Raw genomic sequence first — 13083 nt, 5'->3', positions numbered from 1 at the left:
TGTTGAGTCTGTGTTAAAAGGTGGGAGTGAAAATTTTTACGCTGTTTCAGAATCAGGGAAGAACTTTTGAACAAGTCAGGCATGCAGTCCACTGATCTGCAGCTGTTGTGATGCTTTGTGGTGTGAAATGCAAAAACTCCTAAAAAGGCCTAAAATCAATGCAAAAAACTCACAAAATAGAGTGTGGAGTAGAGAAGCCGAATCCCGGACGCATTTTTAGGTACCAAAAAGAGGACGTATGGCCACCCTATACACCGTGTCACAGCCAAAAACATAGAATACAGAATGTACTCATTTATATCAATATTTAACCCTCCTGTTATGTTCGTTTCTCGTCAATTTGACCCAGGGCATGTTTAATTATCCAAAAGTGTCAGAAACCAAAATATCCCAATAATCATTGTTTATATCTCATTATTACCTCCTTCTGCTTGGCTTAATAAGTTAAATCAATGAGGTTTCATACCAAAAAAATACTTTTAACTATATCTTTTTAAATTTTGAAACATTAAGACGGGTCAATCTGACCTGTAAACATAACAGGAGGGTTAATTTAACATTGCTCGAGGGTTTAAAATGAGCAAAAATGAAATAAACAAACAAAACAAATAAGAGTTGCGTAAGCAGGAATGTTCAAATACCCCAATTCAGTCATTTTCATTTTCTTACAAACCTTGAGCATGAAAAAATTATGACGTAGCTTTCAAAGCGCGCGAACCTGAATTCTGACGTCAGGCGGCACGTGTCGTCACCCGGCTCAGAATCTTTAGTGCTGCACTTCCGGTTCTCGGGAGTGACTCGTTTCCAAGCAGACACACAGAGGGCATCAGGACGGCGCAGCGGGGATTTTGTGATTAACGCCCGGGTGTTAAAAACTCACCCGACCGACCGCCTGAGAGAGAAGTAAGTGTGTTTTGTTCACATGTGAAGTTTGACTTGGTTCTAAATGACATTGCAGAGAGGTTGTACAACAGGAATGCACTCTCGTGGTGACTTGTGGAACAAAACGTGGCTTTGAAATAAAACAACTGTTTTTTTAACACACTCAGATAAAAACGATATAAGTTATACAATCTTAAAACGTTCGGTTTGTGCTTGACAGTGTTTATTAAGCTGTGTGTTCCTGAACAATCCACCAACGCGGCCGCATAGCTCACTTACCCCGGCTGTGTTCCAAATAGAATGTGATCTAATACATAGGGCGCCTTTAGAATGCTTTCTTTTCTACTATATAAAGTGCACCTATGTATGGGACATGGTTGTACATGGAACACAGCCTTAGTGCTACTTATTTGATTAGAAGCAAGTTACCGTATAATATGTAGTTAATTTTTTCCCATATAAACTGTAAAGTACACGTGTATCTGTTTGTACATTGCATTAATATTATATTGAGGAATGTGTAGAAGTTCTAAGACGTTTATAACAAACAGTTCTTAATTCGCGCTGTTAGCTTAGCATAGTCACTAGCGTATTTGCAGCCGCACCATGTTAGGCGAAAGAGCAACTTGATTGACAGGTCGCCTAGCCAATCCTTGCACAAGCTGACTTGTTGAATGGGCGTTTCTTTGCTGAGCAGCCAATCAGCGCTCACGGAATATCTTAGGTAGGGTGGACAGGGTTAATAGTAACAGAACAAGCGTTACAAGGTCAAAACAAATAGGTGTGGACCGGCCATAAAGTACTTTATCAAGGTACTTTCACTTTATTATGAATTATTTTACAGCATTAAAGACTCAAACTACATTTTAACACTTTGGAGACTCTTTGGAGATTCTGCTCTAAAAGTCTGACAATAGCTTAACAAGTGTCCAACACAGCACTTAAGTGACAGTTCCAGTAATGACTGCCTGTTGATTACTTTAAAGTAAGCATATCTTAAACTGCTTGTTCAGTGCCACCCATAAACACTGGACGCAAGCCAAAAACCCTCCCTTGACAAGATGTCGATTCACTATAGGGAACACTCACGTTTACCTACTCACATGTACGAGCAATTTAGAGCAACCAGGTTGGAAGAAACCTGCAAAACAATGAAGGTGAGGGTTAAACCCAGTTCCTTATGACCTATCTCCTTAATATTTAATCCAAAGAAGTTACTGTTGTTTGCGCTTTGGTGTCTTAATGTGGTAACCCATGATAACTGACATTCAGGTTTAAATCTCAGCAGTGCTATAGGCCGGTCAGGTGCCTACACACAGACATGAGTGTATGGGAGGTGCACTTGTCAGTGCGCTTTCAGTGCCGGTCCCATGCCTGGATGAAACAAGAAGGGTCGTGTCAGGAAGGCAGAAAGTCTGCTCTGGTGACCTCTAAACACAGGTCGTGTTGTCTTCAGTAGTAAGTAATAGAATTAGTTTATAAAAAGTAATGTTAATGAATCCCAAGTTCTGATAGTGGCTAAATATTCATTTTTTTTTTATTATAGCAAGAGTTGGATGGTAGCAAAAATTGATTAGGTATTGAATCATTGTATTTTATCACAGTGCAGTCGCTACGTTTACTCTTGAGTTAATCACCACAGACGCTATCTCTCCACATTGTGGACCAGTGCTCACATTTTGGTCAGTGTGTACCACACAGTTTATGATCAGTTTGTCAGATCATAAACAGGTCTGGGGAATGTTACGGTACTATCATGCTGCAGCAAATAATTTTTTACCTTACTGTCCATGCATTTGCTCCAGGCTAAAATTATGTGCAAAGCTTTATGGGAGTAAGGAAAGAAAGCTGAAAAATTAACAAACTACATGAAAAGGAATGGCAATTAAAACTCTTTAAAATCAAATCCACAGCACAGTAAAAGATAAAGTCTATTGCACATGATCACAATTGCTTTATATCAGAGCATGAAAGCTTTGTACTCTTAGGTCTTCCTAAATCACAAAAATAACATCTCAATTTCTCTTGCACTGGAAATGCTTTGAGAGGACCACCTACTTCTGCTCAGATGAACCCACTGTTTCCTTATTAAGCATTTTAAACTTCAGAGAGACTTTCAAGTAGAGACAAGTGGTCCTATCTTTCTTCATCAGTGGTTGCTCGATCTCTTTGACCTTTGTCTGGTTCTAAAAGAAGCCATTATGTCTTGAAGAGCTTTCTGGCCCTTTAAAATAGTAGCTGGACTTTTCCTTGTTTACCCATCACCAACCCATTTAATTTAGTCATTTCTTAGTCCTTTTTACAATTCCTCTATATTTTGCATCACCCCGTGCTGGTTGAGAAGGGCTGCATCCTCTGATGTGTCCAGCTGCTTCTTTTGCACCAGACAGTGGTGGATTCTTACAGAGAGCCATAACGTACAGAGAATCACGCTATGTCCTATGTGACCTGTTGCAGGGCCACTGTTAACATTAAACGCCTCACCAGAGCAGTAGAACCACTGGCGATTAAAATCAAACAAAAGAGCTTGAACTCAATGCAGTTGTGAGCTGGCGTATTAGATTTCTGATCACATATTTAACATTTAGCTTTTACCAATTCATTAACTCTTTTTGTCTCTATTCCAGGTTGGAAGGAATCTGCTAGATCAGTTCTCATTGCCGTCTGGAACTAGAAGGAGAGCTCGTTCCTTTAGGACATCAGGAGCCACCTCTTCTGTTTGGGGAATCGACCTCTTCTCATTCTGTGCTGTTAGTGGCTACACCCGGGAACACGTGCTGTTGTGTTTGAGCGTGCCTCGCTCTTTTATAAGACTGCAATGCACCGCTTAAGGACTTGTGCGGCGCGGCTTCGGCCGATCACGGCCTCACAGACTGCTAGGAACCTATCACAGCAGAGGCCCCCGGCCACACTTAGGACGTTTCAGCCGTCCAGGCGCTACACCGCGCCGGTGGCTGCTGAGCCGTTTCTGAATGGCACAAGCTCTAACTATGTGGAGGAAATGTATTATGCCTGGCTGGAAAACCCCAAGAGTGTGCACAAGGTAAGAGGACCAGCAGCTGGAATCATGTTAAGCTTACACAAGCTGCTCTGGCATTCTTACGAAAGGAGTCCACTAATAACTGTTTGTTTTTTATTATTATTATTATTATTATTATCTAATTTAAAGACACATGGCAGACTGGAGTTTCCAAATCATGTTTGAAATATGTCTCGATGTAGACTTAAACCAAACTGTGAGAACTGCCACACACAGATTACTATAAAAGACTTGCTGTTCCATATACATTCACGATCATTAAAAATGATATTGAGGAAAATCTTTGCTTAAGACAGAGCTAAAACGATACTTATATCCCTAATAAATTAAAAATGCTGATTAACTGATTTGCTAGGGGCGAAAACTTAACCTGTCCTGCCATGAATGTGACCTTTCGTGTACTTATGGCATTAAAATGTGTTTAAATTAGGGCTGTCGATGTTAACGCGATAATAACGCATTAACGCGACCTCAATTTAACGCGATTAAAAAAATTAGTGCCATTAACGCAAATTCTAGTTCATGTTGACACTTGACTGGTAGAACAAACGTTTTAATGTCGGACTTGCCACCGTTTTTCATTTGCGGTTTGTTAACATAATGTAACCGATCGTGGTAGTGATGCACTTGCATAATAAAGAAATAAATACACGCTATATTCACAAGTTGTCGGGAGCAGAACACTTTATTACACTTAATTAACTTCTTCTTCTGTACCGAATACCGGAAAGCTGAGTCGAGCACGTTAGTTCATGAACTATGGAAGCCCCAAAGGGTCAAAACACACTCACTTCGTGTAGAAACGTCCATCAAACCATCGTCACGATACAACCACAGAAAAGTCTGTTACAATAACTACGCCTTATCCCACCTAAAGCACCGCTGATCTACAATGTTTGCTGATGGAGAAATTCTAACCTACAATCTGACATTTACTGCCTAGTATGTGAGTGAATAAACTCCCTTACAGTTTTCTCTTGTCCCAGCAGTTTTTAACATAAGTACATTAGCATAAAATGTGTTCACCATTTTAATTGTAACATTTCACTTAAAAATCCTTGTTTTCTATAACATTTACACAGATTTTTTTTAATGCGATTAATCGCGATTAACTATATGAAATTCTGAGATTAATCGCGATTAAAAATTTTAATCGTTTGACAGCCCTAGTTTAAATAAATTATTATTATTATAATAATTGTAATATGCCTACGTAGGAATAAAAAGATTACTTACGTACTTTATGTAATTCTGAATACAATTTGTTTTTGTTCATAATCGTAATGTACTGGTTAATTACGTTTACCCATTTAACAATTTATTACTTTAACCCACCATGCTGAGGTCCAGGATCACATCCTTACGGTGCTATCGGTCGTCTACACCAGTGGTCCACAACCTTATTTGCAGTACGGACCAATTTCATATAAGATATAATTTCACGGGCCGGCTGAGGTGGTAGGATTTAAAACAGAATAACTATAGAATAAAAAATTAGTGTGAATCCTGAGCTTTTTTCGTTGCAATGAGACGCTGTTCCCACCTAGTGGTGATAAGAAACAATAACACCCAAAAAGTTTTGGAAATGTAATTGTTCTTGTAACGATCTAATAAATGAACCCGGGGACCACTGGTCTAAACAGACATGACTGAACAGGGTGCCAATCCACCGCAGGGCTTCGGCTCCTGTGCCCAGTGTTTTTCAGTGGAATTTATTCTTATGTTTTTATTCTTTATTCCCTTTGTTATGGAAAGCTAATCTTCGATCCGTTTTGATGTTTTTACTCAGAGTTTTAAAGAGCAAAGTTAAAATTCTGGCAACTTTTAAAAAAAATGTTGCTACACCAGACACTTGACATTTTTTGAACAGCCAAAACACAGACCTGTCAAATTTTTTCAAATGTTATACATGTACGTTCAGGTTTTTGCTTTGCCTGAACTCCCCCTTCTGTAATAATCGTCTCTACACAACTCGGTCGTAAAGTTGTGTATGTTGTTATGTGAGTGTGTATAGAGGTCATGTGCTGGGTATTTTTGGAACAGTCATTGGATCATGAAATGCACTATGGAACCACGACATCAGACGCTTCATAACATCTTATAATGAAGTGTTTTGCAATAGACCAGACATGACTTTGTGACCGATTCGGGAGAAGAAAGGCATGTTGAGTTAACGTTACCGTAGAGCTTTATATACAAATTCAATTCTTGCATCGTGCAAGTCATAAACCCCCAATTAAAGGCTTAATGTTTCTTTTTAGTTTTGGATTGTAATACCTTCTCCTTTAAATGCTAATTTGACCTTTATTGGTGTAAGCATTTTTAAACTAGTAGAATTACAGTATGTGTTTGTTGAATAACCATTTAAATCAAAGACACTGTACTATTACACCTCAGGGCTTTTATACATTTGCACCAAAGATAATTAAGGTAATACAGAAATAATCCTTAAATTCTTTAATAATATAAAACTGAAAACATACACAATACAAGACCAAAAACTAGCATAAAACACTGATTCCTGCTGTGAATATTATAAATGTGACAACATGGTGTTATAAAAACACCAAATTTTGCTCACATTCCACAAAGGAATTCCACAGGTTCCTTGACATTTTGTCCTTGAGTGTGTTTACAGGTACACTATTGCTGCTGGATATCAGATTAGTGGGTTTATATGCACTTTATTAGCCCGATTGTGGGGAAGCCTTAATATTTACATGAGCCAGTCGGTCATTTCATTTCCTAGCATGATTTCCTGCTGCCCAGATTGTGGCTCTATATGCAAATGTTGCTTTAATTGTGAATTCCATCTGGAACCAACTGGGAATTAGTAATTATTTAGAGGAATTAAGACTTTTTGTATAAATAATTGTTGTTTTTTAGTATATTTAAATATTTGGCTCTATGATTACTAATCATTTGGTATTTACAGGTAGTTATAAACCAAAATGTTGTAGCTTTAATCGTGTAATATGGTGCAAATGTAATGTAGGAAAACTCACATTTGATTTATGTAATCATCTTTCACTATCTCTATACTGTTTATATTTCTACATCATAATTAATTCAGCTCTTTAAATAACAATAGTGGATATTGTTAATAAGATTTTACTATGCCCTATTATCTGAAAAAGATTTTAGTTTATAATGAGTTAATGTCTCTGCCGTTTAAATGTTTATTTATTGGTGAAACCTGTATGATATTGTATCTTATATATTACATTTACACACACGCAGTAGCAGAAAACCCAATAGTATCCTACAGTTACCAAAACACATGAGCTGAGTAGCTCCATTTCTTGTTGGAAATTATCTTATTCAGATTGCTCATAACCTGAGATGGATTAGTGCCCTGGAAGAAATGACAGAAAGGTGGAACTGGTGGAACCGGGCCTGCTACAACCCTGGCCAGGATAAAGCGTTTAATTGAAATGAAATAATCACCAATTAAATATTGGAACAACTGCCATAATATGAACTTTAAATTATTAGTGTGCGTTTAAACAAGTAGCTGGAAAAACCCTAACGGTATGTACTTCATTTTCGAGTGTTTATGTTCCACTTTATTGCTGATTAACTTCTCTTAAACGTATTATTATTAAGTATAAGAACATCTTGAAAGAATCACAATCTTGTAAAAGACTTAAGTGTCATTATATTAAAGACATCAATAGATGAGCATCCCCAGTACATCATCTAATATGTATATGAATATAATAGCAGTTAAATGTAAACAGGTAACGACAGATGAAACTGACCCACCTAAGGGTCGTGACAGCATGGTTCATGTATGTAATCTGGATTATGTGTTCATTAGAAAACCAGGGACACAATTTAATTTACAGTAAACGGCTTGATTTGTGGATGGATGGCACATTTTCTTTGTACTTTTGTTGTCTTCTAAATAAAAGTTCAAGGGAATTGTTTTTTTAAAATGATGCTTTACAGAATGTGCCAGCTTTGCCGAAACCTCAAGAGGTTCTGCCAGTAGTACTCGCACCACAGAATTACTGGTGTACACTATAAAGCTCATAACTCTGGGGCCTAAACAGAACGTTTGTAGTGAACGTATTATGTAGAGCGTTTGTTTAAATGATATTGCATTTAAAAGAGAATTTCTCAGGTTTCATTCTTCTCTTTTTGTGTCTTTCTCTGTTTTTCCACCTTGTCTCAGTCTTGGGACATTTTCTTCAGGAACGCTAATGCTGGTGCTCCTCCTGGCACTGCCTACCAGAGTCCTCCTCCGCTGGGCGTGAGCCTGGCGGAACTGACCCAGGCTCAGTCTCTGGTAGGAGCTCAACCCAATGTGGAGAAGCTGGTGGAGGATCATCTGGCTGTACAATCACTCATCAGAGCTTATCAGGTATGTTCAACACTCGAGATGGCAAACCAGCCTCGGTACGTTTCTGTCACCAGGTCAGGTTTCTTTAAAACGCTGAACATGTTTAATGGACTTTGTCGTTTATAAATGGTTCTGTTGCAGGTGTATTATTCAGACAGCTGGTTCAACAGTAGAAATGAATCCCATGTGATTATTTTTGTAATGTATTTTTATAAATAATACTTACAGTAATACTTTGTCTTTTAAAATGATAATAGCACCGAGCTGATAAACGCTAATGGGCTAGTTGCAGTAATCGCTGGAGCAGCACAATGACCATACTGCAGTAAAACTGTAAGAATTCTGGACATTCTGAGCAATTTGTGAATTATGTTTTATAAAATCAGCAGAGCCACCAACCTGGCCTGGCGTCCACTCAAACACAATTGGGTGTGTTTGAGGAAGGAGAGGTTGGACGGGGTCTTAATCCTTCTGCCGCTGCAATTCATGATCTTGGTGGCTAATCCAGGCTTCTGCATGAGTGTGTGGCGGGGTGTCACATGGTCTAGTGTGGCTCTCCGTTTGTGATACGGCTCTGTTTGGAAGCCCAACGCTGGTGGGTGATAAGAAGCGGCCACAGATCGCACACGTGTCAGAGGAGGGGCATGTAGTGATCCGGCTCTCCTTGTTTATATAACAAGGTTGTGCAACAGCAGCGGAGTCATGACTGGGAATTGGAAATGTCTAAATTGAAATAGAATTTGTTCTATTTATTTATGCATTTTCTCCCGATTTAGCGTAGTCAATCTGACTTCCGCTGCTGTGGATCCCTAATTGCATTCGAGGTGGCTATGTTACTGCTCACGCCTCCTCCGACCCGTGTGCAGCCCTTAGTGGAACCCTTTTTCACCTTACACAGCATTTGAAGACCCCACACACACAGTCCGGTCATCCCACACACACAGTCCGGTCATCCCGCCCTAGCAGAAACCTGTGTGCTGCAGGCACTGCCAATTATGCCCGCTAGATGGCGCACAGCCGACCGATGGCACGAGATAAATAAAAAATTTTTTTTCAGAATCACACAACAATAAGTAAAAATGTGTCTACTAATATTTTCTGTTCAGCAGCTTTGACAGGTAAGTGTGTGTTGTATATTGGCTTCCTCCTGTCTTGTGATTGCTGTTGCCTTGTTTCCAGGTCATGGGGCATCATAATGCCAACCTGGACCCACTGGGCATCAGTTGTGTAAATTTTGACGAGGCCCAAGTAGCTACTGGGTACCAGCATGTTGGTGAGAAATGTTTTCTTCAGCTCTGCAGATCACCATTAATGAGCCTGTTTTGTGTTTGTCGCCCTCCCCACCCCTTCTTCCTTTTTCTGTCCCTCTTTCGATCATCTTTCTTTTGTCCTTTTTTTTAACTGTACACTTTTCACACTTCGTTTTTACACTTTATCTGCATTCGCTTCATCGCCTGCTTCTCCTTTTCACGTCACCCTTTCCTCGTGGGTGCTCTTGTATTATGTACCCCACTTTTCCGGGAACTACGTGGTCTTTCATAGATCCGGGGTCATCATGTCGCTCAGCTGGACCCTCTGGGGATTATGGATGCTGATCTTGACTCATGTGTCCCTACAGACATTATAACGTCATCGGATAAACTCGGTGAGAAGTGCTGAAGCATTCTGGCTCTGGTTAGCTCTAAGCACAGCTGTGAAGTTCCATTTCAGGGTGGCTGCTACTGAGTTTTCTTTAATAAGAATAATCGCTGACTGACTTTTACATTGGAATTAAAGTATGACTTCAGTATGATTAAAAAAAAAAAAACCTCTGTCCTGAACTGGAGCTTTTCAGACCTGCTGAATGTACACTGGCTGATTGTAAAGGTCAAAGTTTTTGCTCTGATGAAGTGTAACTAAGCTACTTTGCTTTGGAGGACCTTGGCCCTCATTCAAATGGATGCGTTTGCTTGCTTTCTTTCCTGCCAGACTCGAGAACTGTTCACTCTTTGACATTTTAGTTCTCGTTAAAACTCTGCCTGAGCAGTTTCTTTCTCCTAGCTGTTTCAGGAGGTGCTGTTCTTTCTTTCCATATTTATATCTTCAATATTTATATCTTCAATTTTTTTTATCTTCATTGAAATGTCATTTAGTCCAGCATAAACACACTAGCAAAGTTTGTCTGTTAAATGCATGTAGCATTTTTTTTATTAATTTTTTGACGAAAGACAATGCAAACTTCCAAAGATGAAATATCATGTGTGAGGAAGGTGGCAGATATTGGGTGGGGGTGGAAGCTTAGTGCTCAGGGCTCTGAGATCAATGAAAGTGTTCACTCAAAAATGAGGGGTCGAAATCTGGCTCCACCAAGCAGCTGCTGTTGGGCCCCTGAGCAAGATCCTTTACAATCATATAATGGCCTAACCCTGCACTATGAACCCAGCTTCCAAACAAGTTGGAATATATGAGAAAAGGAATTTCATTGTGTGTATATGTATATGTGTTAGAGAGAATGGGATTTGCTTTTCTTTATGGTTTTTGATATGACAAATGACTCTGCAGAAGCTACAGTAAAAGAAATAAAGCGAGATAGAGGCTGGATTCACATGTCTCAAAGGAAGCAGGTGTTAGCCCTTGCTTTCCCAGATTGGCAATTGAAATGCAGCAAGGGAAATTTGTTTGAATATGAATTGCTGACTTTTTAAAAGTAGTAAGCATTTGTTTTTGTGTTTTATGAAGACTGATTTGTTCAGAATGCTAAACAGCAAGTGAAAGTAAACACGATAAGACTGCTCTCATTGTTTAAATGACCTTAGTGTATATGAGGAGTTAAAACTACCGTTAATCCACAGTTTTCTGTCAAACACATTCTCTGTGCACCCCCTTACATTTTTAGAAGCACTAGGACTTCAAAATACCATATAAGATCTGCAAATCAATTAAACTCTACACCCTCACAGTCACACAAATGACACCTTAATCCCTACGTACACAAGTCAAGAAATAAATCGACCCTCACTTTGATTTTTAAAGACAAAACTTGTTATTGAGCCATGATAACAGCCATAAGCAGCTGACATGGTGTTAAGAATCAAACCAACATCCACAGTTAGATTTATTTCTTACAGGAAGCACAATGTCCACATATCCTTTTCATCTGGCCTAAAGGTGGGCCAACTTACATGATAAAGTTGCTACCAAAACATGAACTTTGTTACACTTTAGAACCGTTGATAACCCTGTTCGTTCTGCAGTATTTTGAAGGATATTCTTTTATTTTTTTATTTTTTTTTTAAATAATTGAAGACGTACTAATAATGTAAATGTTTCAAATCTATAACATTAGCTTTAGAACACTACTGGTGTGCAAACCATTACAAATCTAGCTGTGCACTGATTACTAGCAAATATAAGTTACGAAACATCCAATGAACTGTCAAATGGCAAAAAATTTTATTCTTCAAAAACATTTATAATGTTCTTCAGACACTAATATTGTTGTTTATGAGAAAATATTCATTCACCAGCTCTTGTTTAAAATTCAAAATCCTGTATCTGTTTGTATTATTGTGTCGAGGGCCTCAGTCGTCCTCTTCCCACCCACCCACACCTTGGCCTTTGGTTCTTTTTGGACAGAATGAGGCACATTGAGCTCTGTGTCCTGCGTGTTAAACATCAAGGCTCGTTGTTTTACAATTTTACAGCACAGCACATTCTTTACAAACCGTGTAAAGATGCTGACAGCATGCAATTTTATGTTGACCTGTATTATTTTGCCACATCAGTGTTTATTAAATTAAAACAGGTTTAATTTTCAGTAATTATAGCAGCTTCCTGTGGTGTTAATTAGTACTGTGTTGGCACGTTTAGTCGCTGTGCGATGTTTGAGGCCCTTTTTGTGGCCCTTTTGGCGAGCTTTGCTTATAAGGTGCTGAGTGTCGTTGGTAGGAGTAGTTAGGTGTGGTAATAGTGGTGTTACTAGTTTGAATAAGTCTGAAATGCAATCAGTAGGTCATTTTGAGCTGTAGTGTGTGTGTGTGCGTGTGTGTGTGTTTGCATGTGTGTGTGATTATTCATCAGTGCCAATAATGCCAGACCTGTTAGTCTGGTATTGGGGCTACCGTATTTTCCAGATTATAATACCTGTTCTATAGTCTTAGTGTAGTGAGATTTGTTCATGTTTCTATTAGCTTGGTGCAGTAATGCTATTTGTTGATATTTTACCTGATGCATGTCTGATATTATAGTTATAAACTGGGAACTGGCTGTGACTAAATTGGGGGGTTGTATGTTAAACAATTGAATAAAACTAGAATTAATATTTGTGTAAAATTTGGCCTTTTTTTTTCTAGAAACTAATTCTAATGCTCTCATTAAATTATTTCATTATAAAGGAAAGCAGTGTGCCACAGCCGGTAGAGTAGTTGCCCCACAGCCCTGTTCCTCTCTGTGTGTAGTTTTATGTCTACATGAGCTTCCTAAAAATCCCACTTTCTAAAACATGCGAAATGCGAATCTAAATTGCCCCTGGGTGCAAGTGTGTCTGTGTGTCTGTGTGCGTGTGTGTTTTTCTTTCTTTTTTTTCCCCCTCTAGCTAGGCATTTCCAGTCACTTGCTGGAATTCTTTTGCTGCTCTCACCACCCCCACACTGCCTCAGAAGAGCTGCAGACTGGCATCCCATCCACTCCCTCCAATGTGTATTGTTTCTTTTTTTACGCCAGCAGCTGATTCTCAAACCGTGCCTTGTGTGAATCCCCCACCACTCGTGCTGGTTCTTCTACTAGACACAGCGTGCTGGTTCTGTCCGACCTGCCCTTCCTCAGACACAGCTAATTA

The 13083-nt window shown here is 39.0% G+C and overlaps 1 protein-coding gene across 3 annotated transcripts in view; it reads left to right on the top strand.

The window, feature by feature from the left end:
- Window positions 1-742: 742 nt before the first annotated feature.
- Window positions 743-13083, top strand: part of ogdha (oxoglutarate dehydrogenase a) — a 30740-nt gene continuing 18399 nt past the window's right edge. For 2 of the 3 annotated variants that reach the window (XM_062999365.1, XM_062999367.1), the window contains exons 1-4: window positions 743-903; window positions 3510-3925; window positions 8100-8288; window positions 9810-9912. In XM_062999365.1, the coding sequence (XP_062855435.1) occupies window positions 3701-3925; window positions 8100-8288; window positions 9810-9912 (517 nt within the window). In that variant the 5' untranslated portion in view covers window positions 743-903; window positions 3510-3700. Of the gene's footprint in view, window positions 904-3509; window positions 3926-8099; window positions 8289-9446; window positions 9541-9809; window positions 9913-13083 lie in introns of all 3 variants that reach the window. The other variant, XM_062999366.1, reaches the window with a different exon arrangement.

The sequence above is a fragment of the Trichomycterus rosablanca genome, chromosome 7, assembly GCF_030014385.1.
Source record: "Trichomycterus rosablanca isolate fTriRos1 chromosome 7, fTriRos1.hap1, whole genome shotgun sequence".
In the NCBI taxonomy this organism is placed as follows: Eukaryota; Metazoa; Chordata; class Actinopteri; order Siluriformes; family Trichomycteridae; genus Trichomycterus; species Trichomycterus rosablanca.
The sequence above is the reverse complement of the archived record's forward strand: the minus strand, read 5'-3'. Positions and strand labels throughout refer to the sequence as shown.